Genomic DNA, 15,013 nt, shown 5'->3' on the forward strand with positions numbered 1-15,013 from the left:
TGTCGAATGATAAAAATTACACTTCGACCAGCGAAGATGGTGTGCACAAGGTAGAAACGATTTTGCAAACAATGAAATGAAATATAATGCAGCACAGTCGAAATTCATCAGAGAAGAAGAAAGAAAAGAAAGAAGACTAGCTTGCTCAAGGATACACACGTAGATGCATCATGCACCAACGTTGTCAATGTAGAATTTCCATCACAACTTGACGACCGTTGTTCTTCAAGAAGGAGAAGATTGACACGCCACCGCATGACACCACCAGCGTTGCAAAGGAATCGCATTATGAAACATCTCGACTATCGTTGCTCGTTGCTTGTTGTCACCTTATCCAAAACTGTACGAGAGCCTACACAACTTGACAACAGCAACCAATTTCGGAACAACTCGTTCTCCGTATTTCACGCATCACCATTCCCACGAGAGAGATATGAAACAGCAGCAGAGTCCAAGCGCATATCCGTGCGTACTTTACTGTACATTTTTTTCTTGATTCTTGGCAAACTGGGTCTGAAAGTCGAAAAACCTTAATGCTTATTGTGATGTTTGAATACATGGTTGATTTACTCTACATGACACGCAATCAAACAATTAAGTATAGTACATACATACAGAATGAACGAACCAATGATACCCTCCCCATCTCCCCTTGTCTAAGAACTGATACTGTGAATGCCATTACATCCTAAACACACCCCAATCGCCCGAATCCCCATCCGCTCCAATCTCTCCCCTCAGTCCATGTCCCTTCACACTACTCCTCGAAGCACGTTCCTCATGTGCCAACTCCAATCCCAGACCCAGCAAATCCCTCGTATCGCTAGGCTTGATAATTCCATCATCCTGAAACCCACCAAAAATCAATCAACGGAACTTCGTACTTATCTGTGCGTCAAATGTACTCACCCAAAGCCTCGCGGTGGAATACAAAACATCACTTTGCTTTTCGATCTTCTCCTTCAATTCTTGTCGTTTCCTTTCGGCTGTATCTTCACCTCCGGAGGCTTGTCGCTTTCCCTGGACGGTATGCATCACCGTTGATAGTTGATCTGGACCCATTACGCATATCTTGGAGTTAGGCCACATCCATAGGAAACGAGGTGAATACTATGAAGCACAAGCAAAGGATCAGATCAAACGGGCGCCGGATTAGATAAGCAAGTGTCAGTACTTACAGCTCGTCCACACATCCCATAATTACCTGCTCTACAGCCCAAAGTTTAACATCAGCTGACTGCACATGATCACCTGTTCAGGGAACGTAGAGCTCACCCATAACTCCCTCCAATAACCACCGTGTACTTCTCAACCTTTGCTCTAGCAACCGCTCTGACCATCTTGGCACCGTCTTTCGCTATTCCTCCCCTCTCGGCCTTCTCGCCCACCATATATCCACTGACATTCACCAAGAATACCAAGGGTATCCCACGCTGTGAGCATAGTTCGATGAAATGTGTGGCTTTGAGTGCTGAGGGGGATAGGAGTACACCGGCATTCGCTATTATACCGACACTTCGTTTGACATATAACAAATATCAGCAAAGACCTCTTTTCCCTCCTAAAGTGAAGCCAGTCTATACTGGGCTACAAATTAGTTGCTGCACTCACGTGTGACCGTGTATTTCCGCAAATCCGGTGATTAGAGTTTTACCATATTCCTTCTTGAACTCCCTGAATTCGCTCCCATCTACTAATCTAGCTATGATTTCTCTAGGGTCGTAAGCCTGCTTCGGATCAGAAGGGACGATCTCGTCTAATTCCTTAGTAGGATATAACGGTTCCTTGACTTGTCGGATTGTTGACTTGTCGCTCGAATGGGAAGAGACCGATGTGGGACCCAGATCTCGAATGGCTTCTCTAGCGAGCGACAGAGCATGCGAGTCTGATGTAGCTAGATAATCTGCTACTCCCGATACCGAGGTGTGCATATCCCCTCCACCTATCAAGAAGCTCAGCATATGTTCATACGTACAGTGGTACATACGGGGCGAACTCACCTAGAGTCTCTTCATCTACCACTTCCCCCGTAGCAGCTTTGACTAACGGTGGTCCAGCCAAGAATATCCTTCCTTGGTTCTATCAGCACAACAGCAGCATCAGCTTATATCGTATGATCAACTACCTTAGCCACATGAGCTCACCTTCACGATGATCACAACATCCGACATAGCAGGCATATAGCTGTCATAGCCCGTCAGTAACCTGACGCTGCCAATGCGTGGTTACACAACAACTCACGCTCCTCCGGCTACACTGATACCGTGGACCACGCTTATCTGGGGTATTCCAAGTCCCGACATTCTAGCCATATTATAGAATATTCTGCCAAAATGATCCTGTATCGTTTCAGATCAGCTTGTGTACCCGTATCAGATCCACAAGAAATCACTCACATGATCAGGGAATACTTCAGCTTGGTACGGTAGAGCCGCACCACCAGATTCTACCAGGTATATACATGGGAGTCGATTCTCAAGTGCTATTTGCTGTGCTCGTAGATGTTTCTTGACCTAAACCCGACCCTCCTTCTGATCAGTATCTCCGTGCTATGGACCAATGAGGCATGGAGGGTGGACCCACCGTTAATGGGTAATATGCTCCGCCTTTTACCGTAGGATCATTGGCGACTATCATACATTTCCGTCCTGCTACCATACCTGTAAATCCCAATATAGTCATCAACCTCCAGAACCACGGTTCCAACCTTTCTGAGAGGATAAACACACCTATCCCCGTTACCAACCCCGCACCAGGCAATGGATCAGGATAAACCTCATGAGCAGCCAAGGGTGATAGCTCAACAAATGGACTCGATGGATCAAGGAGAGCCGTGACTCTAAGAAGCGTAGGTTGTCAGTGGACAAAAGCTTGTATGCAGTGTCGCATAAGACACCGGGCCATTATATATCACGGAAGTAAGAAAAGGTGAACTTACCTCTCCCTCACACCTAATTTCCCTTGACCTCTAGCTTTCCACTTCTCCAACGTCTGCCTCCCACCCCCTTGCCTAGCTTTATCTCGTATCCCACCAAGTTCATCAATCAGCCGTGTCATGTAAAACTTATTGGCCTGAGCATCCTCGGACCCCGTGCGATGATGAGTGGGCAGCGGTCGGGGGCGGACGATGGACGGAGGTGGTTGGGGGATCAGCGTTCGTTTCGGAGGTATGACGCAAGCTGTGAGGCGCAGGGTCCTCGATGGGCGTGATATTGTCCGTGTTAACATTGTTGGGGGTTTCTGCTAGTGGTAGATCTGTCGACAAGAAAGTATGGACGATAGGGATGCAAGTATATAAACTACAGTCATGTAGCAATGACAGACAGCAGCTCAAACAGGTCACGTTACAAAGTGGACACACCGGGTAGCCAGAACCCGGAACATCTTTGGGTCATCGGAATTACCACTTCGGGTAAGATTGAATGAAGCATTCCGGCCGGATCAAAGGTGGGTCTGAGCGTGTGTGATTTGTGAGTTGTGGGTTGAGTTGTGTGTTTGTGTGTCAATGTGTTTGTGTATGGTACTTGAAGTCAATGGCGTCGATCACATCCATCATCATCACCATCATTCACATCCATACACATGCACACAGTACCACACAGTATTACACAAACATGTAACAGCGCGTCACCCTCGTCTCATTCCCTCTCTCACAAACATCACAATGTCACTACTCCACCTGGCTAAGGTTTGAACGTGTCCTCGAGCCATGAGGTCAACAGTCTACCTGTAGCTCCAAGACAGTATGAGTGTTTCAAGTATGACCCAAAGGGAGTACTCGTCATGATAATACAGGAAGAGTCAACCGTTAAATGATCGCTCCTTTGTTCAATTGTCAATCTCGGTTTCAAGTGCATATCGTCTTTCGCCTTCCCATTCCGATCATATAGCACATACATCCACTGATCTCTTCGTACCTGAACCCTTATTGGACTTCATTAAGATATATACCACCATTTACCTATACCATTTACAGTATTGATTTTCCCACGTAAAGAACTGGTGAAAGGAATACCAATATCAAGTCAAGATCCAATCATAGTGTTAGGCTCAAGTGTTGTACCATTACTCTACGCATCGCAAGGATCATCAAGTATAAACTGTAACGATCATCGACTCGACAACTGGACACTCGATCTAGATTGAGAAAAGCTTTTCGGTCATCGGTCTGTTGGCCTCGATCAATCAATCTATCAATGGATTAATCTCGATTACCTATCTGGTGTAGAAAAGCTTGTGTAACATCGTCAAATCAAGATCCGGTCAGACTATAGACGACACTTGAAGATCTCCATATACGCCAGACGATAAGCAGTCCAGCCTGGAAGACAAAATTTCCAGATCAAACATCTATATTAGAAGTGAAGGATCTGTATCCCTCAAGTATCTACCAGTGCATCCACTCAGCTGCTCCTCAATCGTCCTTGGACCACCACACCACGTTTCTCATTCTCACCCGAGCTGGGAACCACACCATATCATATCCTTTGATTCTTCCCATCGACCTTAGTCTGGTGATCCATATTTGAGCGCACACGGGACGTACGTTAGATTGTGAATATCAACAGACCCGCATTGTAGTGATAGGAAAGGGTAGCGGATCCAAGCTGGACACAGATATAGAAACTGGCAGGATGCCTCCCCTAGGTACAGGAAAGAACGGTCATCGTGAGCAGAAATTGGTAGTGGTCGGAGGAGGAGGTGAGTTATATGTGGCTTGTGCTGAGAACCAACTCTATACCCCTCCCTGACTCACATGCCTGACTGGGCGACAAAGCTGACATCAGACCATGAATGTCCTCATAGGCGTCGGCAAATCCGCACTAACCATCCGATTCGTGACTTCCCAATTCTACGACCAAGGGTACAACCCGACCGTTGAAGATTCGTATAAGCGGCAGTTCGTAGTGGATGATGAGGCTGTGACGTTGGAGATACTAGATACGGCTGGACAGGGTGAGTCTTGTTCAGTTTTATAATCACTAAATTTAGCTGTTCATCTACTACTCGAGGAGATGTCACACCGACTACTGACGCTGACCTGATTTTCCATGATCATGGGTGATAGAGGAGTTCGCAGCAATGGCAGACCAATGGTACACCTTCGGAGCAGGGTTCCTCCTCGTATATTCAATAACGGATCGACCAACCTTCGAGTCCCTGCCGAATTTCCACAGGGAGATAATGAGAGTGAAAGATAAAGATTATGTACCGTGCGTGGTGGTGTCTAACAAGGTGGGTACAATACACGCCGTCATACTCATCTCGTTGCATCGAATGTACCCCGTCCCTGTGCGTGGGCTTCTGTACTGATCTAAGATTCGATACGCAGTGCGACCTCTCGAGACTTCGCGCAGTAGGTCAGCTAGAAGGTCGGGAGATGGCCAGATCCCTCTCTGCACCATTTATAGAATGCTCAGCGGCGGACGGCGTCAACGTAGAAGTGGCGTTTAGGGAGTTGGTAAAGCTAGTGAGGAAGGATCAACGGGTGGGTAAGATTCCCATCGTCAAACACAAAGCTCGCTTCAAAATATCATTATCATCCTTCCGCCAAATAGGTAGGAAAAGGGCTATACTGATACATGTCGTTCTATCCCACAGCGAGAGATGCTCATGAATCAATCCCTGGGGATAATACCGCCCCCCAATGATGCGCCGACAAACTCCCACGAGAAACGTCGGAGGAGGGAGGACGAGCAGGATTCAGGAGGATGTTGCGTCTTGATGTGATTATTTTGCTCTCTTGGTTAGCTGTTCTGGTATCGAGATCTGTTATTCTCTGTCCACGATTATCTTCCTTCTTCACTTCACTTTCATCTTTTGGGGTACTATCTTTTACCAGTTGATTTGTTGGGTATCTTGTTTATGGATCGAATGTTTATTGTCATTATTCTAGTTACGAGTAGAATTCAAAAAGGTAAAAACCAATGTATTACGTTTGAACGACAGTCAAGCCCAGAACGATGAAAACGAAAAATATGAAAACACGCCTTGTTCCATCGTATCGGCCATGCATCAATGTAAGTATGAGTCGACTGTCGTTGGTGAATATGAGAACCCAAAAATATCATCACCATCATCGTCAATATCGAGACCCAAAACTATCATCATCATCATCATCACCATCGTCATCACCATCGTCATCACCATCGTCATCACCATCGTCATCACCATCGTCATCACCATCGTCAATCTACAACTCGAGCATACCTCCAGTCAAAGATATCACATCCCAACAACGATCCTTTCCCACCCTCCTACCCACTCCGGCTCCCTCAACAGAACTTCCAAATTGATCCCACCCTTTCTCAATTCATCCAACCAAACCATAATATTATTGACCAACTCCTGTTGACGAGAAGAGGAAGTCGATTTCTGAGGTGACATCGAGGCTGAGATTGAGTGTTTATCGTTCGACTTGGGTGAGATAGAGGTAGATGCAAGTGGTGGAACAGATCGTTCTCTGCCCGAGCCTGAAGGGGATTGATGGTGCGTATGAGGATGTGAGAGTGGGATGGTAGTTTTCAGAGGTGATATCTCGCCGTCATTTGATATCGCTTGGGAAGGTATCCTAGACAAGTAACCAAAACATCATATCAGCCTTGACACCTCGCAGAAAACCTCTGTTCGTCGACGGAGATTACGGGTTGCTTCACCGCGAAGATGTACTCACACTTTCACCGGCATATCCACCTTACTCATCAACTCCCTCAATACAGCTACAGCCTTCCTAGCGTACGTCAAACCCTCCCCCGGAATTACATTATCCAGCAACTCGTTCGCCTCTGCCAATCCAGATCTCATAGTCATCCATTCGTTCGAATTCGTATAACTCCCTTTCCCCTCCGCGTGAGTGTTGAGCAATTTCTCAACGTACATTATCAAAGCTAGCGTCGCTGCATTCTCAAATACGATCATGGGGTTGAAAAGCCTGAATGTAATTTTGGGATCCAGCATCTTTGATGATCTCTGTACTCTGAGACTTGATAGACATACTTGAGCGATCACTTGTCGTATTCCGCTTGGTGTCGACGGGATCAGGTACGTTAAGAGGTGGGTACGGTGAACCCCTATTCGATATGATAAGAGGGTCGCATGGAGTCGTATACGATGAGCAGCGAGATACGGGTGGGTAGAGTCAAAGCGAGTTTCAGTAAGTGGGAATAATCTGAAATAGGGAGGTAAGGCCTCTTGGAAGGCGTCTAGAGAAGCGTCAAAACGTAAGACCAGATCATGAGGCGTGTTGGCTGCTGATATCGTAGCGAAGGAATCTAATATCGGGGTTATTCGTCGAGCGAGATGAGTATGGATGAACAATGCGGTACATGCTGTGGGAGCTAATTCGGTAGCGTGGGCTGGAAGTTCGCGGATATCTGGTCGGAGTTTGTATAAGTCCGTTTCGGCCATTGGAGAGGGGAGGTGTATACCTTGATGAGCATCCATAATGGTATAAGGGAAGGAGGTTTCGCTGGTGCAGCGATTACCACCTGTCAGCTTTGAGTCCAACTCTTACCTCAGAATAGTGCACTTGAACTTACAACGAATGATGACGATCAGCCACATATAAAGACCACATCACTCTCCTCCTCAACTCCCTTTCACCCTGTGTCAATCCTTCCCACTCCTTGCCCATACCCAGCGCTTGGGCAACTTTAACAGCTTGAGCCAACCACATTCCAGCTAACACGATCTTATCCCTCCTATGCCCCAGCATGCAGAATCGATATAACACCAATTTGAGCATGACCAGCATGACGCTGGGCGGATCAGTCTGTTCAGCAATTTGAGCTGACACAAGTGCCAGGTCTAGATATCGCTGATCCAACGGTGTGACGTCGTTCATTGATGCAGGTTGACAGGCTATCAATTTCGACAATGACCTGGGGAATGGGGAGGTTGCATTCGTATTTCCACTGGTGTATACTTGACTTGCCAAAAGTAATTTACTAGTCTCATCCGGCAATATCCTCAGGGCGGTAGCGAGAAATGCAAAAGCATTGGCCAAGGTTGTAGCATCCCCAGCTTGGAATCGAGTGTTCTTCCTTTCTAAAAGACCTTTGAAATCATCTAGGTATTGTGGCTGTAGTAGCGATATTCCCTCGTTGAGGAATGGATCGTTGAAGAATGTGTTAAATAGGATCTGTTGCATCTCCTGTGATGGAAGGGAGGTTGCCAGGTTCTGTAATGGGGTGGAATAAGGGTCATATCGAGCGTTTTCTGCGCGGTTGGTGAATGACAAAGCGGCAGTGCTGGTAGCAGGTGTAGGAGGGAGAACACCAGCGGGAAGAGATGATCTGCCGTATGAAGATCTGTTGGCAATGGGTTTAGGGGCTGGTCGAGAGAAACCTTGTTGAGCGGTGATAGTGAGAGCTGACGCTGAGGGTGTGGGCTTCTTCTTCTTCTTTGGCGGAGCAGATGCGAGTTCTAGGAGCTAAACAAGATATCCTGAGCTCTCGAATCACAACTGACTCAAGGTGCGAGAGAACTCACCTCTCCCGACAGATCATCATCAACGACCATACCCCTCTTATTGTCCTCACTCTCCACACTGCTTTCCTTCGTATCATCCTCCAATTCATCGATCTCCTCCTGTTTATTCGGCATCTCACCTTCTACCAACGCTGCCAGCTCCCCATCCAAATCTTTATCTCCCTTCCCTCTCCCCTTGACACTGCCCTCCCTCTCCTTCTTATCCTCATCCTCCGAATCACTATCAAAGCCAGAGACGATTCTTTCCCTCCTCTCCGCAGATTTCTTCTTCTCCCCACTCCCGCTTTCCGCGACTTTCCATTCGGGATGACCATTGCTTTGTCCATAGCCCACTTTCAGGGACGGCGTATGTGGGTTCGCAGCCGGTACAGGCATGGTATATTTGATTGAGGGGTCCGAGGCGTTCACGATGGTCACGCTCATGGCTCGTTGATTTAGGGATGGTCGAGGGGCTGAGGTGGTCGATGAAGATGAGGCGTGGGTTTGTTCGGCCTCTTCTGCATATTTGCAGAAATGACCTTTACGGATACAGGATGAGCATGAGGGTCGTTGTTGGTCGCACTGAGGTGGCGATGGGATGTCTGTGTCAGCTGAGCTCAGATGAAACTGTCGAGCAAGATGGCGATATGCTCTTGATGTCAAAAGGAAATGTACAACTCACCTTGATCTTCCTATGATGACAAAGCTCACAACTACTCTTCCTACTCTTCCCACCGCCAGTACTATACCCACCCGCTCTAGGACTTGGCGAGTGCGTCGACCCAGAGGCTATGGCAGCGGGTGCAGGGGGAAGAGGAGCCTTCATTGCTGTAGTGGTCAACAACGGAGTCTGATTCTGAGTCTGAGCTTGTTGGGCTGTGGTCGGTAAAGGTGAAGGAGCAGGAGTTTCTTTGGGTAATTCATCATCGCGAAGTTCATCTTCCTCTGAATCCTGCCTTGATGCAGAGGGCGTAGGCGTGGGGGTCGGTGAGATACGTGCGGATGCGGATGCAGATCCGGTGGATGACGATGGACGTAAGGTGATTCGGGGTTGGGGCTGATGGCCCAAGACGGAGGAGGTCGAAGGGATTGGCGAGGCGGTCATTGATGCCATAGCCATGGTTCAAGTGTTGGTCGTTTCCTTCCGAACAAACAAGAAAAGCAAGGAAACAAGATCTAGAAATGATGGGTTATATCGGGTTTCTCGGTGGCGTGTGAGTTGATGAGGTTGATAACGTAGCACCGAGTGAGTGAAAGAGAGTAGTGCGACTACCGTGTGTTGATACGAATGAGATGATGTGCTATGTATGTACTACCTCCGATGATGGGTCTCGGTCTCAGCTGATTACAAGCCTTCCCTTGCTACCACCACTAACGGGTGTTGATGATCAAATCGAATGGGCGATGCGATGATTTGGATCTGAAAGGAATGATACTGATTATGCTTTTGATCTGATCGTGTAGTGTAGGGTGATATCCAAGACCAGTTGAAACGTATGGATGATGACTCCTTCCGAGGGGCTGGTCCAGCTGGTGATGGTATGTATATATATATGTATGTATCAAGAGAAGGCGGCGTTGGCTTGGTCGTTTCTAATTTTTCATTCAAAAGCAGAAGCCATGGATTCAATGGATCCTAAGGAAAAGAAATTCGTGGACGTGGACGACCTCCACTTTGCTTCTTTTCTCTCTACTAGCAGTAGTTGTTCGAGAATAGTTTCTAATCGATCCAAATGAGACAGAGCCAGAGAGCAAAGGACAAGACGATGATGGTGATGATAACAATAACGCTGCTGATGGTGAGATCAGAATCAAAAGTACAAGCTGATCAGATCTTCCCATGGTTTGAACTGATTTTATTTGATCCTGCCTTGTTCGGTTGCTCGGTTCCCTCTTTATCCCCCTCCGTCACCTCAAGCTTGTGTTTCCCGTCATTCGTCACCGGTCAGAGGTCTGGTATTGCGCAGTCTGGTCTCGCAACCTGATTCGATTCGATTTGATCCCTTCTGACTAACTCAGAACAGATCTGATCAGCACCGAAGCGAAGCGAAGTACGAGTAATCATGCGCATGCATACGAATACGCATAATCATATCCGATGAAGTGATTGGATTGCGTTAACAATAAGTTTCCGATCGGAGGCGGATGAGTACGAGTGCATCTTGGCTTACGAATCTGCACAACGCCGAGAAACGAAAAACTGCACTGCATTGACCGGAAGAAGATGCTCGATGTTTGGTAGGATACATGGTATACTTCAATATGCATAGACATCGTATTGAACTCCCATGCATCCGTGATGTCTCACATGCTTCTCCCTCCTACTCCCGCCGTTTAGCACCAGTGCCGAAGCGTAGTCCGTACGTAGTCCGTTTTAAACGGGACTGAACTGAATTAAACATGCAGGTGAAACGAACCGCACCCTGTCTTTTTAGCTCTTAGCTTAACCGGACACATACAGAACAGTGACGATGCACTGCGCCGCATCACCGAGTCAACCAAATATGATTGGATAGCTTCCATCGTGTGAACTTGAGCCACTCGCCGAGATTGAAGTAAAAGAAATGCGCACAAAGCCTCCGTCATCGCGGTCGTCGTCAGGGTCAGCTCATTGCGGCCGATAGGATAGGATCGACCGTCACAACCCTACCCCACAAATTCAAGTTCTAGGTGGTAAGCTGCTTCATGGATGCAAAATTGCACGAATAATCCAATCTCGAATCAAATCATACATGCAGTCAAATCAACTTCAAACAGATACGTTGAACACTTCTAGAAACGAAACGATGCTGATATAATGGGTATTTTGGTGTGTAGACTAAGACTACATTACACTATCCCTATCCTGACTCCGTTTATGTGTCTTCCTTCTTCTTACTTCTTACTTCTCTATCTTTCTTTACGCTTGCGTAATGCAATACCGCTTACTTGGCAGAAGCGAAACCTACGGCATTTCTACCGAGATCGTACACGGTGTAGTACTTTCTGAGGAAGACCTATTTGCGTGGAATTAGCATCGAGACATATAAGGGTAATCGTAAGAATAGTAACACTCACATCACCGACGATCCAGAGAGGACCCATAGGAGCAGGGATGTCCATACCGGTGAAAGAGGAGATACAAGTACCTCCGGCGTTGAGGACGTAATCTGAGCCATCGAGGGTATAAGATTTACCAGCAAAGACGAAAGACAGTTGAGGGAGCTTGTCGATGGTGTTACAGTCGACAGTGTATTGACCGTTCCATGATTTTTGAGCGCCAATTCTACAGAATCGCACAATCATACAATGTCAGCTGATAAGAATCACATCACTCATTCAAGTGTAAAGAGGGGTGGATTTGACTTACTCTTTGTTGAGCAACTCGGCAACATCAGAAGGCATGACAATCAACGAAGTACCAGTATCAATAGCAGCTCCGGTGTTCTCCAAATCAAGCTGTTCTTTACCAAACTTGATAGCTTCCAGCTCCGTCTCCCAATAACCCTTTCGTCTAACAGGGACGTACTGGAGTTTACCGCTGTAGGCAGACTCGTCAACCCCACCAAAGATGGCTTCACCTCCATCTTCGTCTGATGAGCCCAACCTGAATGAGAAGACGGGTTCGTCGAGCAGACCCTGGTTGAGCATGTTGTAGAATGGAGGGACAATGTGGTTGACTGAGATGGTATCGTATCCTAAACCAAGAATACCATCGAATTTACCGAAAGCAAAGGCGAGTCCAGGTTCTTTGGTGGCTTCAGCGAAATCTTGGTGTTTGATCACGAGATCACCGATCGAGACTGTATCTTGTGATACGAAACCTTCCAATGACCCGGATCCGTATCGGATGGCGAAGTCGGTACCGTTCTTCTTGTAGGTGGATGAAGCGGAACTGTCATATTTGGCGTGGAGCTGTGTAGCATTGCATAATCAGTATGTTTTGACTGACTTGACTCAGGTTGAGACAAAGGGGAGGGGAAGTGAGACTTACGAAACAGGCGATGGATGAACAGCTGACTCCGGGAACCCAAAGGTTGGAAGAACCGGTATCGAGGACCACCTTGAAGCTTTGGGGAGGGGTACCGATAGTGATAGGAGCGAAGTATTGAGCGTTCATGTAGTCTATGCAACTCATGTGTCAGGTTGAACGAAGTACAATGTGGATGGTTGAATGAAACTTACCGGACAAAGGAACTCCGTGACCACCCTTCAAAGTTCTCTTCTCATTACCCTCATGTTGGATCATCTGAGCCCAGAATCTCTCCCTGTCCTCATCGCTCATCTCGTGGTGTCCGTGGTGATGATGTTCACCCTTGACCTTCCTTCCCGATCCGCCCAAACCCATCAAGGGCTTTTGACCGTTGAAGAATTCCTCATGGGATAGACCGAGGTGCTTGTGCTTGAGCCATTCGGCCTCTTGCTCGGGTGATGGTCTGACATGCGATGCATCGGGGTGTAGAGAGGCTGAGGTGAGAGGGACCTTCTCAAGCTTCATTCTGCAGACGGGACAACGGAGGATTAGTGTCAGTGCGGGGTGGCAACGATGACGCGGCGCCAATGGACTTACCGGTGAACACCCGCTTCGACTGATGCGGCAGCTGCGAGGGCTGCACAGAGGATAGCTGCTGATTTCATGATGGGCAGCGATGTATGTTAGGTGTAAGAGGTAACAGATAGATGAAGCGAAGGAAATAGATGAGTTGTAAGAAAGGGATAGTAAATGAGATGGGATGGATGATGAATATAAAGGCTTGATATGTTGCAGAGTGAGAGCATGCTATCATCCGATACTGCATGATAGCTACAACCGGTAATACTACAGTAACAACCCCGCATGGGGGAATACTCCCTGAAATCACCCAAATCATCCAACTCAGCCGGATACGGTTTGTGGCATTTTACAAACTAGCATGACGTCAACGTGGCACAGACTACCATTCAAACCTCGGGCGGGGAAGAGCGCTTCTGTGACTGTTCAAGCACAAACACTCCCCAAACCCGACTCCCAGTGATAGTATCCCAAACAGAACTATACTCATACTAGGCAGCAAGTTACTGCAGAATTGAGCTCACCTCCCAATAACATGCGATATGATTCACGGGAAATAAGCAAGCAGCTTGGCTCATCTCACTTCCACGTGAAGGGAACATGGCCCCAATGCGACTCATCGAGCTCGGCAGCTGTATTACAGTATACTCTGCTTGACTCCGGAAAACTGCGTCCCGAAGGGTCCATGTTCACCTGAGTGCTCTCGCCGTCAAACGAGCTTGGTGCGATATCATTTCTTCAACAGCAATGGTCATCAAACGCTCAGACAAAATGTATGGTAAGTCAGAAGCGTAACCGAGTATACTAACTCACCCGCCTCAATCTGGAGATATTCAAAAAAATTCATCCATCTCATTCCACACCGCACTTCCAGAGTGTCCATCACACATGTCAAAGGGTATAACTATCGAAGCAAACAGGGATATAACGACTAATCATCACGAGTTCGAAAGACAAGAGGCAAAAGTAAACATTCGAAGAAGGGTATATATGTTTATGTCCCAGATACTTATTCATCACAGAAAGGGAGGTAGGTGTAAGCGAGGGCCTAATCACGTTTCGGTCAGCTCAATCCATCCCATCCCATCCAGTCCAAGTCGGATTGATGAACTGAACTTGTACTTACGTTGTACAAGGTCTCATTGTAAGTTGGGTAAGTGTACGAATCAGTATCCACACAGAGGACCTCGCCGACGTAGATGTTACCGCATTCAGAGTCGATTTGAGGGTTGTTAGCCCAGAGAGTCTCGTTGGAGATTCCGTAGGCTTGCTGGATGTGATCGCAGGTGCTAGATAAAAATCAAAACGAGTCAGCTCGGGTCCTTCGTCATATAGATGATACTGTCCATGATGGCAGATACGCACTCGTCAGCAACAACAGTGTATACTTTGGTACAGTCGTGTTCCTCGATACCGAGGCAGACTACCTGTCCAGGCTCGAGGTTATCGCAGTTCTCGTCGATGGTGGCGTCGTTGACGAGGGCGAGCTGATAGGTTGATACACCGTATTTTCGGGCTGCGGGTGGGTGGGTGGGTGGGTGGGTAAAATAGTGAAGGTGTAATGACATTATGGAAGATACGTGGTATGGCGGGATGATCATGATGATTTGAGACGTAAGAAGGGGCAGAAGACGAGGACAATAGGGTGGTCCCGTCAGCGCACGGTCCACTTCTCCTCTTCGATGCCAAGACAATGTGCATATACTTACAGATGGAATCGCAAGTATCCCCATCTACAACGGTAGCATTTCGTGTACAGCCATCAATGGCGAGAACGGCTGTGGGTGGGGTAATGTGTATCAAACGAGGTTGACGAGAGAAGGGATGAATGGGATATCGAGAAGTGTTTGTCGAGAAGGGTGAAATAGGTGGCAAAGTGGGGAGGATCACAAGTCAATGCAGAATCATCTCGTCAGCCCAATGATCCTTTCATGTACACCATCCAGAGACCATAAATCACTCACAAGAAAGAAGAGGAAGAGCAGCAAGAGCGACAAGAGCGAACATTTTATT

General features: G+C 47.4%; 5 protein-coding genes across 5 annotated transcripts; 1 reads left to right on the forward strand and 4 right to left on the reverse strand.

The window, feature by feature from the left end:
- Positions 1 to 681: 681 nt before the first annotated feature.
- Positions 682 to 3,228, reverse strand: I302_101916 (uncharacterized protein; the record flags this gene model as incomplete). Its single annotated transcript, XM_019187296.1, has 12 exons — positions 682 to 846; positions 910 to 1,110; positions 1,179 to 1,209; positions 1,276 to 1,515; positions 1,612 to 1,942; positions 2,001 to 2,079; positions 2,145 to 2,184; positions 2,242 to 2,339; positions 2,397 to 2,513; positions 2,584 to 2,660; positions 2,730 to 2,839; positions 2,939 to 3,228. The coding sequence occupies 12 exons, from the start codon at positions 3,226 to 3,228 to the stop codon at positions 682 to 684; spliced, it is 1,779 nt and encodes a 592-aa protein (XP_019050174.1).
- Positions 3,229 to 4,634: 1,406 nt separating this feature from the next.
- On the forward strand, positions 4,635 to 5,730 carry I302_101917 (uncharacterized protein; the record flags this gene model as incomplete). The annotated part of the gene is made up of 5 exons (XM_019187297.1): positions 4,635 to 4,701; positions 4,807 to 4,956; positions 5,069 to 5,235; positions 5,333 to 5,488; positions 5,602 to 5,730. 5 exons carry the CDS (start codon positions 4,635 to 4,637, stop codon positions 5,728 to 5,730), a joined length of 669 nt encoding a protein of 222 aa, XP_019050175.1.
- Positions 5,731 to 6,225: 495 nt separating this feature from the next.
- On the reverse strand, positions 6,226 to 9,589 carry I302_101918 (uncharacterized protein; the record flags this gene model as incomplete). Its single annotated transcript, XM_019187298.1, has 5 exons — positions 6,226 to 6,571; positions 6,674 to 7,468; positions 7,539 to 8,431; positions 8,491 to 9,051; positions 9,152 to 9,589. The coding sequence occupies 5 exons, from the start codon at positions 9,587 to 9,589 to the stop codon at positions 6,226 to 6,228; spliced, it is 3,033 nt and encodes a 1,010-aa protein (XP_019050176.1).
- A 1,804-nt stretch (positions 9,590 to 11,393) lies between these two features.
- I302_101919 (uncharacterized protein) lies at positions 11,394 to 13,086 on the reverse strand (the record flags this gene model as incomplete). Its single annotated transcript, XM_019187299.1, has 6 exons — positions 11,394 to 11,465; positions 11,527 to 11,734; positions 11,819 to 12,363; positions 12,443 to 12,573; positions 12,634 to 12,947; positions 13,019 to 13,086. The coding sequence occupies 6 exons, from the start codon at positions 13,084 to 13,086 to the stop codon at positions 11,394 to 11,396; spliced, it is 1,338 nt and encodes a 445-aa protein (XP_019050177.1).
- A 923-nt stretch (positions 13,087 to 14,009) lies between these two features.
- Positions 14,010 to 15,007, reverse strand: I302_101920 (uncharacterized protein; the record flags this gene model as incomplete). The annotated part of the gene is made up of 5 exons (XM_019187300.2): positions 14,010 to 14,048; positions 14,127 to 14,289; positions 14,366 to 14,516; positions 14,710 to 14,778; positions 14,965 to 15,007. 5 exons carry the CDS (start codon positions 15,005 to 15,007, stop codon positions 14,010 to 14,012), a joined length of 465 nt encoding a protein of 154 aa, XP_019050178.2.
- Positions 15,008 to 15,013: the final 6 nt, after the last annotated feature.

The sequence above is a fragment of the Kwoniella bestiolae genome, chromosome 1, assembly GCF_000512585.2.
Source record: "Kwoniella bestiolae CBS 10118 chromosome 1, complete sequence".
Classification (NCBI taxonomy): Eukaryota; Fungi; Basidiomycota; class Tremellomycetes; order Tremellales; family Cryptococcaceae; genus Kwoniella; species Kwoniella bestiolae.